The sequence below is a fragment of the Gekko japonicus genome, unplaced genomic scaffold (assembly GCF_001447785.1).
Source record: "Gekko japonicus isolate JY-2015 unplaced genomic scaffold, Gekko_japonicus_V1.1 scaffold2815, whole genome shotgun sequence".
NCBI classification, from domain to species: Eukaryota; Metazoa; Chordata; class Lepidosauria; order Squamata; family Gekkonidae; genus Gekko; species Gekko japonicus.
Window position 1 is genome coordinate 79,689 of NW_015166507.1, and position 15,645 is coordinate 95,333.

At 49.6% G+C, this 15,645-nt stretch overlaps 1 protein-coding gene across 6 annotated transcripts in view; it reads right to left on the reverse strand.

Annotated features, from left to right (window-relative positions):
• Positions 1–10,139: 10,139 nt before the first annotated feature.
• Positions 10,140–15,645, reverse strand: part of LOC107111292 (excitatory amino acid transporter 1-like) — a 33,946-nt gene continuing 28,440 nt past the window's right edge. For 4 of the 6 annotated variants that reach the window (XM_015412244.1, XM_015412248.1, XM_015412243.1 and 1 more), the window contains exons 10-12: positions 15,340–15,434; positions 14,613–14,747; positions 10,701–10,862 (exon numbers count right to left, since the gene is read on the reverse strand). In XM_015412244.1, coding sequence (XP_015267730.1) covers positions 10,785–10,862; positions 14,613–14,747; positions 15,340–15,434 — 308 coding nt within the window. In that variant the 3' untranslated portion in view covers positions 10,701–10,784. Of the gene's footprint in view, positions 10,863–14,612; positions 14,748–15,339; positions 15,435–15,645 lie in introns of those variants that run through there. The other 2 variants (XM_015412246.1, XM_015412247.1) reach the window with 2 other exon arrangements.

Sequence of the window (15,645 nt, forward strand, 5' to 3'; positions counted from 1 at the left end):
GCCACACACGGCCCAGCAGCGCCGGCGGAGGCCGCCCGCAGCGCCACAGCAGCCGCCGCGCCGCCGCCGCCGCCGCCATCGTGAGCGCGCCCATGGATGACGCCATCGCGGCGCGACTGAGAGGGAAAGGCGGAGGAGGCTTTCGCAAGACCACTGACGGGCGGCATCCTAGAGCGGCAAACTGTCGCGAGTCCAGCATTTCCGGCGAGAAGGAAACCGGGAACAGACACCACCTCTATAGGGGGTGGTGGAACAGACCGCCTTCTAGAGCCATAGAGGTTTGCTAAAACTAGGTCAAGAGCGGTGTTACAGCATGAGCTTTAAACTAGACTAATCATCGTGTTAAATTAAGTCGCGGAGTGATACATAACTAAGCAACCTTCACGCCTGGTTTTAGTAAGCTGTTGATTCTACGTGTATATTTTATGTAGGTAAGGTCACTTTAGGAATTCAGGTGGGTAGCCGGCCGTGTTGATCTGAAAGCAGCACAAAAATGGTTTGAGTCCAGTCAGGAACCTTTGAGACCAGCAAAGTTTTATTCAAGGTATAAACTCTCGTGTGCGTGCGCATAAAAGCTTATACCTTGAATAAAACTTGGTTGGTTTTAAAGGTGCCTGACTGGACTCAAACCTTTTTTCTGTTGCTTCAGACCAACACGGCTACCCACCTGAATCTCATATCTTTAGGAATGTGAGTCTGAGGGAGAGTCCTAGAATAGCGGACGCATTCAGAGCCTAGGGTTGCCAGGTCCAGGTTGAGAAATTCTTGGAGATTTGGAGACAGAGCCTGGGGAGGGCGTTCTGCAGGGATGTGATGCCACAGAGTCCACTTTGTGAAGCTGTCATTTTCTCCAGGGCCAGAACTCCAGGTCCCAGCTGGAGATTGGCAACCCCAGCGGGAGTGGGGAAGAAGCCATAGAGAAGCACTTGTCATTCCTGGAGAGCTCCAGGCTCTAATTGGAGGTTGGCAACCTTAGGCAGAAGTCCCTAGATGGAACTCTCCATTCATTGCCTAGAGGTGGGACTTCCCTGACTTCTCCCAGCTTTCTCTTCTGCCTCAGAAACCTGAGGGGAGGAAGCTAGAGCAAAAAACGGTGCTAATAGACATGAATGGTGGTACCCATGCAAATCCTTGCCAGTTTACAAGTAGGGTGGCCAATGCCAACCTCCAGGTGGGACATGGAGATCTCCTGGAATTACAACTTATCTCCAGGTGACAGCAACAGAGATTAGCTCTCTTGGCGAAAATGGCAGCTTGAAAGGGTGAACTGTATGACTTTATACCCTTCGGAGGACACTCCCTTCCCAAACCCCATCCTCCTCAAGCTCCACTCTCAAATCTCCAGGAATTTCCCAACCTGGAGTGGGCAACTGTACAAGGCTGGTATGAAGGATTGAAAACAGCCCTGTGAAGTAGTCTGCTTGTTGCACCTGGCCATTATTCCCAGAGTCTGGGGTGCAACATTCAGGATGGCTCCAAGCTTCGTTTGGAGTGTCTTCATCTTCTTCCTGAGGGCATCCTGCTTTGGAGCAGTTGGCACTAGGACCAGGGAACAGCATAGGTTCTCTTGGAAGAAGGCTTGCCAAACTCCAGGTGATGGCTGGAGATCTCCTGGGATTATAACTGATCTCCAGGCGACAGAGATCAGTTCAACTGGAGAAAATGGCTGCTTTGGAAGGTGGACTTCATGGCATTATACCCCATTGAAGTCTCTCCCCTCCCCTAACCCTACCCTCCTCAGGCCCCACCCTCCAAAATTCCAGGTATTTTCCAACACAAAGCGGACAACCCTACTTACAAGGCAAAGCCCCGAGTCCAGGGATGTAAGATTCGTGGAGGTTTAAAGCTTGTTTGGGGGTGCAGAACATTTAAGTATCAGGGTGGTGTAGTGGTTAGAGTGTCAGGCTAGGATCTGGGAAACACAGATTTGAATCCCACTTTGTCATGATAAATGGCTAGGTAGTCTTCAGCCAGGTACTCACTCTCAGACTCACCTACTTCACAGGGTTGTTGTAAGGATAAAATAGAGGGAAATGATGTAAGTTGGTTTGGGTCCCCATTGGGGAGAAAGGCAGGGCATACATGACGTGAATGAATGAATGAATAAATATTTGTGTTCATATTTGCAAACGAAGAACAAAGAACTGGATAAGGAACCGGGAATCAACTTCAGATTCATTGTATGAGCTGCAATAGAAAAATAGTTTAATGTTGTTTCAGTGCAAAAATCAAATATATACAGGAGGATTCATGACTTGAATCCATGTTTTTGCACTGTGTTGTTGGCTCAAATACTGAAGTATGAGCGATTTGGCTACTGCATAGTTTGTTCTGGAGCCATCTTTCCTTTTTTTTTTAATAAAGGTTTTATTAGCTCCCCTAAAAAGGGGAGGTATTTCGCTTAAAAGAAAAAAAGGGAAGGGTAGACAGTGGGAGAAAGAGAAAGCTGAGTGATATATAAACTGGTAAATTAAACTGTTAGTAATGTCCAATTAATCTTCTTGGGCTTCTTCTGTGTGTTGCCAAACTTCTTTTCTTAGTCCTGTTACATGTATTCTCTGTTAGTATGTTAGTAATGTTCCTTTGAGATTCTGTTAATAAAAAGGATCTCTTCTGTGCACATTCAGAACCGCTTCTTTGCGTGCTGGGTACTTTTACTATCGCTGACGTGGAGGAGCTTCCTCTGTTGTCTTCTCCTTCCGGCTTGTTAGATCCTCCTTCGGGTTGTTGTTGATACTCTCAGTTCATGCACTATAAATCCTCTTCTTTTCATGCCATTACCGGAGGTCCCCAGTTTCGAGAATGGTATTAATTTCATTTTCGCTTTTATATCCGCTCCCAAACTCTCTATGGGTCCTCCTCGCAATTGTTGACTTATATAAGCGCTTGTCAGGCACTTCTCGCTGTCACAATTCCAACTTATCCGTTTTACAAAACTCCCGTCAGATTCACAGCCATAAACAGTCCAAACATTCAACAGCCGGCTCTCGCACACAAGCAAACGCCCAGACGGAAGTCCCTCCCTCCTTCTCCGCTCGCTTTTGCCCAGCTCCGACATCTTTTCTTTTTTGTTTACTTTTAGAAAGTTCTTAAAATGTGCTCCAGAGAGACAAATTTCTCGCTTTCAAATACATCAAAGGAAAACATCACTGTCCGCTCAATTCATTCCCCCCCCCTCCTTTTCTTTTTCGCTTATACAGATGGAGGATTAACCTCTTCGCCTTTTTCGCTGGGAGGGGGGGGGGAAACAATTTTTAGTTCTTTTTCTCTGCATTTTGACAACTCACAGTTAAGCCGATCTTTTCTTTTCTTTTTCCATTTTTGCGGATGGTCGCTTTATCACTCGGTGACGTCTGGTGGCTCCGCTAAACCCCGTTCGGGGTCGCTCACGCAGCAAGGTCCGATGGGGCAGGGCATGGCGGGAGCCTCGTTCCTGGAGCCATCTTTCCTGAGCTAGGACAAAAATGTGTGAGCTGGAGGCTAAAAAACTGTGAGCCAGCTCACACTGACTCAGCTTAGAGGGAACACTGCCCCTGGTGTATGAAAGAAACTGCCAAAGAATGCCCCCCATGGGCCAAAGCACAGCTGCCATGGGGGGGAGGGCATGAACAGGCTGCCAGCAGACCCCAGCAGAAGATTGTTTTATCATTTGCACCCCTCCATGTGCAAACGCGGCCATCCTGGACAGCATTCCTGGAGCTGCAGGCTGAGCAGAGAGGCATGAATGTGGCTCCTAGCTTACTAGTGAGACTGCCCCTGAAGCAAGAGGGTGTAAAGAAAAATGGTTCCTTGCTTTGCTCTGAGAAATAAAATCTTTGGTTCAGGCTGCAGAGAGGCCTACAGGAATCTTTCCAGGGAGGGTTAGAGACAGAGCAGAATGACCATGCCAGTTAAATTGTTTGCAGCTGAAGTGCTATGGCAGGAGTGTCTAATTCATTTGTTATGAAGGCTGGAACTGACATAAATGAGACCTTGTTGGGCCGGGCCATGTGTGTCATAAAATGTAATGCCAGGTAGCGGAGATATAAACTTTATAAAGGACACAGACAAACACAAAGATTTTTTAAAACTTTAAATAAAACATGTCTCCTGTATATGATTGAGGCAGCCTGGCCAGGAAGCGAGCTCTGGGAGGAAGAGGGGGAGGAGGTTCAGCCAATGCTTTACCAGACTCAATCGCACAGGAGAGGCTTGCCGATCTGTCTCTCCTGTGTGATTGAGAGAGTCTTGTAAAGTAAGCTGTGATGTAGCAGCAGCAGCATAACTGGATAAGGAAGTAGGAAACAGCTAGGGCCTTGCAGCCGGATTGTAGCCCTCTAAGGGCCTGATCTGCCCCCCGGGCTGCATGTTTGACACCCCTGTGCTTGGGAGTACCACTTTACTTTGGACCTTCCAGTTAACACATTCCAAGCACCTGAGGTTATGGACACCTGTGTGAGAGAGAGGCGAGGCCTAACTGCAGTATGGTTTCGTTTCTCCCCCCTCAGGTCCATCTGCTGATAGATCAGGTGCTTAGCAACACAGAGAATTACATCATCTCTCAGGTTTCTGATTGGCCTAACAGGCCTGAGGTCAATCAGAGACCCTCTCCATAAACCTAGTTAGCTTTTGCTGTAAGGCTGGCTTTGTAACCTCTTGGCACTGAAGCCTGTCAGTAGTTACACAGCTCCGCTTGTGCTGGCATCCATCTTGACTGCTTGCTTGGAAGGGCTATGCCCTTGGATATCGTTGTCTTGCTGGAACTGCTGAGATGCACCAAGAACTGATAACTAGGAACCTTGAGTCTAGGTATTAGCTATGCTGGATATGGTTAGATTTATTTTATTCCTTCACAGTCTTCTCTCTTTTAATATTTTCGCACTTTAAATAAATAACTATATTTTTATCTTGTCGTGAGTTTGGCCTTCATTGACCTCAAAGCCTTCTTCCAGAGCCTTGGCCTTTGAACCACCTACCAGCTGTTTTGTGTTTGGAAACTCAGTCTGCAGTCCCACTCTGCGGGGCTGACCTTTCTTGTTAATTCCCTGAGAAGCCAGGAGACTTGTCCTTTCACTCCTGGACTGTTGGGATAGACTGAAAGGACGGGTGGCACCAACTAAGACTAGGGTGAGATGTAGTCTCTCTCTGGTATTTTGTAACTTTGATTTGCTGCAACATCTCTATACCAAAAGTCCTTACCCTCGGTTGAGACAGGGACTTTTGACAGGGGATTCTACTTGACTGCTGCAGAGGAGATTGTCTCTCTCTCCCCACCCCCCCAATAGCCTGCCGTTCCTTCCCTTGCAACAGTTGCTCGCGGGCCACACAAGAGCCCTGCATGGGCCAGTTCCAGCCCCCAAACCTTGCTTGACACCCCTGGACTAAACTGTATTTTCTTCTTCTTGAGGCAGGAAGATTAGGACTGGCCCCAGGGAGGATAGACTCTCAAAGGCAAGATTATAAATTCTCAGGACGGGAAGAATCAGCTTCCTTTCATCTCACTCTTATCTTTCAGCTTTGGACTCGGGAGGCACAAGCCATGAAGGGCTAAACCTTTACCTACGGACTTGATCTTGACCATGCGTTGAGGGACAATGGTGAGATGTCCCAACTTTGAGAACTGATATAAAAACCCACAAGGGCAGACTGGAGACCCAGTAGTGCAGCACTAGGCAGATGCTCCCGTGCCCCAACAGAGGATTGTCTGCATCCCTTCATGTGCAAATGCTGATTCCTATGGCCATCTGGGACAGCATCTCCATAGCTGCAAGCTGAGTGGAGAGGTATGAATGTGGCGACAGTGGCCCCCAACTTACCAGTCCCTGAAATTCTGCTTGACTGCTGCAGACAAGGTTGTCCCATCATGCTGAACCCGCAATTGGAGTGGCTCTGCCCACCCATTCCCGAGTAGACTCCTGTTCCATCCCTTGCATCAGTTGCTCACGGGCCACATAACAGCACTGGATGGGCCGGTTCTGGCCCCCAGGCCTTGTGTTTGACTTCCCTGCATTAGAAGATTGTTTTCACCATTTCTTTATATCCTTGCTCAATCTGATGTTTGTACAGAATATGTGTACTCCTTTTATTTGTTTAATATTTGAGAGCCAGTTTGGTGTAGTGGTTAAGTGCGTGGACTCTAACCTGGGAGAACCAGGTTTGATTCCCCACTCGTCCACTTGCAGCTGCTGGATGACCTTGGGCAAGCCATTGTTCTGTCAGAGCTGTTCTTGGAAGAGCTCTCTCAGTCCCACCTACCTCACAGGGTGTTTGTTGTGGGGAGGGGAAGGGAAAGGAGTTTGTAAGCCGCTCTGAGACTCCGAGTGAAGGGTAGGATATAAATCCAATTTCTTCTTTTATTTTGAATGCTTGAAAACTGGTCTCTGTACTAGGGGGCCCATCCCCTCAGTGGGGGGCAGGAATCCCCTGCCCCCAATTGGTTTCAGCTGCTCAGAGCAGTGATGGGAAATTTATTTTTAAAAAGACATGCAGTTTTGTTTATGGCACTACGTCACTTGCAGTTAAAAAAAACAACCCAAGGTGACATAGGTTAGCTCTAAGCATTGCTGGAAACTCTGTGGTCAAGTAAACTTCTGTGTGTCTAAATCCATGCAAGAGCCAATGTGGTGTAGTGGTTACTTTTGGACTGGGACCCAGGAGATCCAGTTTCAAATCCCCTCTATGCCACGGGAGCTGGCTGGCTGACCTTGGGCCAGTCACACATGGCCAGGGCTGCTGTGAGGATAAAACACAGGAAAGGAGAATAATGGAGGCCACTCTGGGTCCCCATCAGGGAGAGAAGTGGCATAAAATAAATATGAACAAACCAAAAATAAAATGATTCTTCTGCAGCCTTCCAGCACTTTAGAATGCATGCATCATTTAGAACTTAGAGGACAAAATGGAAACCCCAAATTAGACTGGAAGCATGCAGACAGGCATCATATAAACAATCTGGACACACTGACTTGCCCTCCCCCTGGTGGATCTCTCACTAAGACCAGTGTGGCACCACTTAGATTCCTGTTTGATTTGGGATCTCCATTTCACACCACTAGAGTTAAAACCATCAGGAATCTCTGTGCAGGTGAATGAAGCCAAAATTGGATTTCTGACCAGCTGAGTCCTGGATGTGCTTTGGAAGGAGGCGGCTTAACCTTTCCTGCAGTCTGACATATGTCTTGTTCAGGGTCCTTTTGGCTGGAAAGAAAACCTTGAGCCACAAGGCAGGAGGGAAGGGAGAATAATTTTAAACCATAATTTAGCAATCCTGCTTTTTATGCGGAGGTGTGCAAGAAGCCGCTCTGGATAAAGACCCTGCTCCGCAGTGCTGTGTCGGTCACTCCGGCTCAGAGCTGCCCACACAATTATGGGATCCCTACCAGTGTTCCCTCTAAGCTGAGTTAGGGTGAGCTAGCTCACAGTTTTTTAGCCTCCGGCCCTCACATTTTTGTCTTCACTCAGGAAGGATGGCTCCAGAGCAAACTAATTTATGCAGCAGCCAAATCACTCACACACGACTTTAAGGCCAGTAGCTCACAAAGTAGAATTTTTTGCTCACAAGGCTCCACAGCTTAGAGGGAACATTGGTCCCTACCCTATACTGCAGAGGACAAGCTGCTCCCATTTTGCAAGGAGTCCAAGAAATGTTTAATAAAACCGTGGGGCAACTCACAGGCCTTGTCTATGAAAACTAACCCTGTAAGTCTGTTGCAGCAAAATAAAACAAAAATGTCGTGCCACCTTAAAGGCAAACAACATCTATTTCAATATGGGCTTTTGTGGGTCACTCACAGCCCATACCTATCCTTCCTACATCAATTCCTCCCCCTTTTCCTCTCGCACCGAGATTTACACTTGAAATGAAAGGCTCGTAGTGTAGTTTGCACAAGTCTGGACTCCCACCCGCTCCAACCTGCCCCATTAAGATTCCCCAGTGTGGTTTTCCATGACATGACTATCTGACTGAGTGGGCTGTGAGTGACCCACAAAAGCTCATTCTGACATAGGTGTTGCTGGCTTTTAAGGTGCCACTACAGTCTTGTCTCCAGTGTGTGTGTGTGTGTGTGGGGGGGGTTAAGTGCCATCAAGCCCCTACTGACTTATGGCGGCCGGATGAGTGAATGATCTCCAAAACGCCCCCCTGCGAGCAGCCTTGTTCTGGTCTTGGAAGCAGAGGGCTTCTGTGGCTTCCTTGACTGAGTCCATAGCCTCAGTTTAGTCATTTTAGCTTCTAGGGAGAATTCAGGCTTGATTTGATCTAGAACCCACTGACTGAAGAGACTAATAACGAGAGATTGGATTTATACCCCGCCCTTCACCACCCAAAGGAGTCTCAGAGTGGCTTACAAACTCCTTTCCCTTCCCCTCCCCACAACAGACACTCGGTGAGGCTGTGAGAGCTCTGACAGAAACGGCTCTTATCAGAACTATGGCTTGCCCAAGGTCATCCAGCAGCTGCAAGTGGAGGAGTGGGGAATCAACCCTGGTTCTCCCAGATTAGAGTCCGTGTGCTTAACCACTACACCACACTCTTTGTATCTGTAAAACACCACATTTCAAAGGAATCCACTCTCTTCCTGTCAGCTTTCTCAAGCCACACACACACACCCTGCTGCCTATGAAAAATGGTGTGCCTCTTCCTCTTTCGTCCTTGAGTTCCACGGCCAAGCAACGCTTCCAGCACAAGTGCTGGGGAGGGGCGGGGAGAGAATGCACCACCCACCTGCAGAGGCTGGGGTCCAGGCACACAAAGCAGGGTGGGGGTAGGAGAGGAGGGCTGGAGTGGGCCAGACATCCTTGGAGCAAGCCCAGCCCCGGGGGAGCTGCCAGGATCTCGTGGGCTTGGCTGGTCTAGGAGGCATCGATGGGTTGCTGTGGCCTTTTCCCTTCTCCTGCCCAGCTGCCTGAGACATGCTGCCAGGGCCTCGGTTGCCTGGGCAGACGTCTGGCCACCGGCTGCCAAGCAGAACGGGCACACGTCCCTGTGGGCTCCCCACCTCTGCTTTAATTGCCTTTCTGTAACCTACAGCCCCTGCAGGCAGAAACACATCAGATGAAGCTTCCCTCCCATTTCTGTCTATGCTGGGAAAGGCATACTGGAACGCCCACGGAGGGCCGCAGTGGCCTCCCTCCAAGCAAGACCGGTCCTCCCGTCCTGTGTGGGCGGCATCGCTTCAAGACTGACGCCTCTTGCAAAACATACGTTATAAAACAAACACTCCTCCCTTGTGCAATCATCACCGTTTTGCACCAGTCTTACACCCGTGTGACCTCCACAGCAAGTGGCACAACAAGACGGAAGGAACTCAGCCCCAGGACGCAATGGGCTGCTGCCTCTGGGAAGCAGCCAAGCACGGCACAGTAGAGCAAATCGCCCCTTGAGGACAAGAGCTCCATGTGGGCTGTTCCGACCAGCACCCTTAGGCAGAAGAGCCTATTGAGATATATGTCTAGGTCATAGAGGTAGCAAGCAGTTACTAGATCAGTTTGATCTGTTTGACAGTCCTAGCTGTCATGCTAGTGATTAAGTGATTACAGCCAGGTGTTATACTAGCAGGTGTTCTCTATCAGGCATTGTTAGAGTAGGTAATTAACTCACATTGTTAGTGATTGGCTGGGTTTAGTATATTAGCTATCAGCTTGATAAGCTAGGTGGGGACTTAGTCTCTCAAGCTAAGGTATGCTGTATGATAGCCTGTATATCTCTGTGTATATATTCACCATTATATCTATATAAACTTTCTATGCACCTCCATCACCAGTCGGTCTCCAGCTTCTTATTTACTACACCCAGTAGAGCCACCGGAGATCCCTGAGCTGCCCACTGAATCTGTCTTGGACCGTTTGCACCCGCCCCTCCACTAAACCACCTGACAGATGCCAGTCGCCTGAGCCACTGTGTGTGTGTGCGAGAGAGAGAGATCAGGAGGTGCCTCTGGCATGCCAAGCGCGGAGCCCCCCATCACCTGACAGATAAAAGCGCACACACACACCCCGAGCACAGCAGCCTGGGCTTGTGGTTTTAGCCCTCTCCCCCATGGACTTCCTCGGTGTGCTGGGGAGGCTGAAGTGCTCCTCCAACTTCTGTCCGCCCAGGCAGACTCTCCCGTTCCAGGTCTGAATGAGAGATGCGTTGGGCAACCTGGGAGGCGAGGGCTGGCTGAGCGAGGCTCCAGAGATTGCCTGTGCAAGTTCAAGAGCAGGAGGGGGCACAAATCGTTTTAAGTGCTATGTATAATTCTTCACTTTAATGGTCTCCATAAATAATGCTTTCCCTCTCCATACCAATCAAGCATGACCTTATATACCCTTCCCAATTTGGCGGTGCTCCTGCTGCTGTTTCCTCAAGTGCTTTCAAGGGCAGTGTTCAGAAATGGGCGCAATTAGGAGAAAAAATTGGCACTGGGTTTAACGGCCTCACATTGGCACAAGATGGCTGCTGATGTTTGGTGGCAAGGAAATGTGGTTTTGTGGCCTAGGCAGCCACTGGCTGCGGCAAAGGGACAGGAGAGGCATGAGGCCAAACCCCGAGCCATCCTCAAGCAGCCTGGACACGGCTGGACAAAGGTCCCAGGTAGGTTTCTGGCGGCACAGGTCCTCCAGGGGGTGGGGCTGGGCTGGGCACAGCTCTTTCTGCCGTCGACATTTCAGAGCCTCTCTGTTCCTACGCTCCCCTCCTCAGGCATCACATTGCCGTCTCGCTGTTGAGATGCTTGTGGGTCTCATTCTCTTGGTAAATCAGGTGGTAGGGCTTTTCGTTTTCCTCCGTAATGGAGTTGCTGTTTTCTGCATCCTGGCGCTCCAGCTCATGTCGGGACAAGTGTTCCACCACGCCAGCCCCAAGGGAGTCCCCCAGCACGTTGACAGTGGTCCTCAGACGGTCCCTGGACGAAAAGAGAGAGCAGTCAGGCTGGGAGAATCCTCCACCTCCCATAGTGCAATTTTCTTCGCAACGAATGGTGTGTGTGTGTGTGGGGGGTGTGTGACATTCTCACAACAGCAAGCTTTGCATTGGACCAGCTCTGCAGAAAAAGGGATGGAGGAAGGAAAGGAAAGCCCCCGCGCCCCCCAGAAAGAGGCGCTGCAAAAAATGTGTTTTAAGAAGAAGAAGAGATTGGATTTATACCCCGCCCCCTTCACTACCCAAGGGAGTCTCAGAGCAGCTTACAAACTCCTTTCCCTTCCCCCTCCCCACAACAGACACCCTGTGAGGTAGGTGGGGCTGAGAGAGCTCTGACAGAAACGGCTCTTTTTCCAGAAGAGCTGTGCCAGAACTACGGCTTGCCCAAGGTCATCCAGCCAGGTGCAAGTGGAGGAGTGGGGAATCAAACCCGGTTCTACCAGACTAGAGTCCACGCACAAACTGGTGAAGTTGGAAAGGAAGGAGCCCTGGCTCAGCAGCTTTGAAGCTGAGGAGTCCTGCATGCCATCAGTTGAAAGGGGTCTTAGGTGCTGGGAAAAGACAGAAGAGGAGCCCTACTGGATTGGGCCAGTGGTCCACCTAGCCTGGCAACCTGTCTCACGCAGGTTGCCCTGCAGGGCCAACAAACAGGGCACAGAGGCCAAGGTCTTCCCCTTATGCTGCCTTCCAGCACTGGTCTCCAGAGGTTTGCTGCCTCTGAATAGGGAAGTTCCCTTTAGTCACCGTGGCTAGTAGCCGCTGATGGGCCTCCATGCATCTGTCCACCCCCCACCCTTAAAAGCCATCTCTGCTCATGGCCATGGCTACCTCTGCTGGCTGCCCATTCCACCATGCAATTAGTTGTGGAGTGAACAGCTGGATTCAAGTCCGGGAGCACCTTAGAGGCAACAAGATTTTGGGAGAATCAGCTTTCGAGGCTCAGAGCTCCCTTCACCAGATCGTTGAGTGAAGGAGCCCTTCCTTCTATCTCACTCTGAACCTAGGTAAAGGTTTCCCTTGCTCGAAAGCCAGTCTTAGGGCTCTTTTTGTAGCAGGAACTCCTTTGCATATTAGGCGACACACCCCTAATGTAGCCAATCCTCCAAGAGCTTACAGTAGCCCCTGTAAGAAGAGCTCTGTAAGCTCTTGGAGGATTGGCTACATTAGGGGTGTGTCACCTAATATGCAAAGGAGTTCTTGCTACAAAAAGAGCCCTCATCTCCGTTTCCAAGTGGAATAGCCAGTGCTGTCCAGAGATGTTTCCGTGGTCATTTAGCCAGCATGACTAGAAGCCGAGGCGCACAGAACGCTGTTACCTTCCCACCAAAGTGGTACCTATTTATCTACTTGCAATTTCTTGCTTTCAAACTGCTAGGTTGGCAGGAGCTGGGACCAGAGACAGGAGCTCACTCCATCATGCGGCACTCGGGTCTCGAACTGCTGAACTACCGACCTTCCAGTCTGCAGTTCAGCGTCTTAACCACTTGAGCCACCACTGCCCATCAATTTTCTCAGGTACCAAGTACCAGTATTATGGGAGAGGAAGAAAACATTCCTTCTACTTACTTCCTCTACCCCGTGCACAATTTTATAAACCTCTGTCATGTTCCCCCCTCAGCTGTCCCATTTCTCTAAACCGGGGGTCCCAAACCTTCTGGCACAGGAGGCCTCATTAGAGCGTTCAATGCCAAAAGAGGACCACATCTTAAAAATATATTAATCTACCTATTTAAATCAAAAGTAAACATTCAGAGGTAAATGAAGAAATGTTAACTTGAACACAATCCATTTTGGAACAGTATTTTACCGTGGAATCCTTTTATCTAGCTACACACGCTTACCAAGTCAGTGTGATTTTTGTGGCTATTTTCTGTTAGCCAAGGCATTAATGTCCAAGTCAAGTTTGTGACCCTTAAAATGTCATGTAAATATTCATATGTAAGTCTTGAATTGGATTTCACAATTTTCACCTTGGAAAAGTTTGTTCACAGACGTATGTGGTGCCTAAGACTGTGAACATGCCTGCAACGAATTTCTTTAGGTTGATAAATATATCATGTAGACCACAATAGAAATCTAACAGACTCTTTTCTTTGTAAATGTCTCTGAGATGATCACTGGCTTGCAAATCAATTAGTTCCATCTGAAAAAAGTTACTTGCATCTTCTGGTGCTACTTCAAATGGATTCTGAAAAATTCTTATTTCCTTCCCATGCTTATGGCAATCAGTGAATCTAGTCTGGAATTCCACCTGCAATAGGTTCGGAGCTTCGATGTGTCTTTCGACACTGAATTGTAAATTCCCGTCTTTCTCAAATTTTAGTCCATTGCAGCATGATAAGTTTGAAAAGTTACCTTCACTAACTTGCTTGACAAAAATGTTTCGTTTTGCTTCAAAAGCTTTCAGTTCAGAATACACGTCACACACGAGCTTTCCTTTTCCCCACAACCTTAAAGTCAATGTGTTCAGATGCTCTGTGATATCGGTTAAGAAAGCCAAATCAAAAATCCATCCAGGGTCAAAAAGTACTTTCTCCTTGAGAAAGACATCAGCTTCATGATGAATACTAAAAAAATGTTTGAGGATATGGAGCAGAAGTCCATCAGTGGCTATTAGCCACAAGGTATAGATAGGAACTCTCAGGCTGGGGCAAGGGATGCTCTGTATTCTTGGTGCTTGGGGGGGGGCAACAGTGGGAGGGCTTCTAGTGCCCTGCCCAGTGTTCCCTCTAAGCCGAGTTAGTGTGAGCTTGGGGGGACAACAGCGGGAGGGCTTCTGGAGTTCCGGCCCTGCTGGTGGACCTCCTGATGGCACTGGTATTTCTGGCCACTGTGTGACACAGAGTGTTGGACTGGATGGGGCATTGGGCCTGATCCAACATGGCTTCTCTTACGTTCTTATGTCTGGAGCAGTGATGCTCTGTCTTCTTAGTGCATGGAGGGCAACAGTGGGAGGGCTTCTGGAGTTCTGGCCCTGTTAGTGGACCTCCTGATGGCACCTGGGTTTGGCCACTGTGTGACACAGTGTTGGACTGGATGGGCCATTGGGCCTTATCCAACATGGCTTCTCTTACGTTCTTATGTCTGGAGCAGTGATGCTCTGTCTTCTTAGTGCTTGGGGGGCAACAGTGGGAGAGCGTCTAGTGTCCTGGCCCCACTGCTGGACCTCCTGATGGCACCTGGTGTTTTTGGCCACTGTGTGACAGAGTGTTGGACTAGATGGGCCATTGGCCTGACCCAACATTGGCTTCTCTTAGGTTCTTATGAATTTGCCTCTGCTAAGCCTCCTGACCTGCATGGTACAATACATCCACATTCTGTATTTATCTCTGAGAGAACATTTTGAAACTGACCATGAGTAAGGCCATGAGGCCTGAGGTAATTAAACCTGGATACAACAATATGCATCACACTTTCCCACCAAAGAATCTTACTACACAAGGCTTGCTGATGGATGATGTGGTGAAACTGCATGGGGAGTGTACCATTTAATTTTTTCCCTTCTGTCCTCACACCAGTTACAAGCTTCCAATGGACTGCTTCCCAGCTGATTTCCTGCAACCTGCTCTTTCCACTGAATCTGGCAAAAGCCGTTCAGAAAAAAGCAAAGAGGCCTACGATCATCTCATGGGGGGGAGGGCAAGAATAAAGACGGCACGCGGGAAAGTCAGCCGCGGCGGCAGCGAGGGCGCTGTGCGGAGCACCCCTGCCTCCGCCTCGCGCAGACACTTACAGGAACCAGTCCACCGCCATGATCAGCGTGATGTCCTCGGTCGGCAGCCCCACAGATGTCAGCACGATCATCATGGTCACCAGGCCAGCCTGTGGGATCCCTGCTGCTCCAATGCTGGCTGCGGTGGCAGTGATGCTGTGGGGAACAAAGGGGGATGGGTTGTACCCAGAGAGTGCGGTTGGGGTGGGGTCTACATGCGCACACATCTGGCACCAACAAACAGTCGGATCCCACCCCCCCACCCCCGTTATTCGTTTCTATCGACTCATTTTTTTGTCCCACCCTTCCTCCTTCCCTCCTTTTATCCTCATAACAACCCTGTGAGGTAGGGCAAGGCGGAGCGTGAGTGGCCTACGATCACCCAGTCAGCTGCATGGCTGAGCGGGGGCTGCCGCTGGGGACTCCTGCTCACACCCTAAGCACTTTCCAGTTAAGCAAGTGTGCCAAGGTCTGCTCCCTCTTCACAGGGCATGCGTCTTGCGTCTGTTTGCCACCAGAGAAGGAACAAGGAGGTCGGCTGGCCCATGAAGGCTTGAAGAGGGAGTTGTAAGCTGAAGGTAGATGGGCGTGCCTGGAGCCCGGGGGTGGGGGTGGGCTCTTAGCTCTCTGGGACAGCTGATCTGCAAATGGAGTCTGGGGTGGAGGGCTGAAGCCCCGTCTCCCACCCTCGCCCCCAACCTGGCTGGCTGGCAGTGCCTGCTGCCACAGTAGCCACCCCTCAACATACCTCTCTTGCCTCTTGGCTGGCAACTGGAGGGACCAAGCAGTACCCCGCAGGGAGGTCGGATATGGCCCGGGGGCCTTTGGTTGCCGATCCCTGGTCTAGAAAAAGAAATCGGGTCTTGCTTCGCTCTTGATTTTGCCATGCGCGGATTTGTCAACTTTCTGGAGCTGCGCCTTTGATTGTCTGGAAGACTCTCACCCCCGCAAGCTTAAAATAACCACCTCGGTCTGCTGAGTGCTGAAATCGGAACTTCCTCATCACCCAGCTTTCATTTTGCTACTCGCTTCATCCTGAACAGGGGCAGGCCAG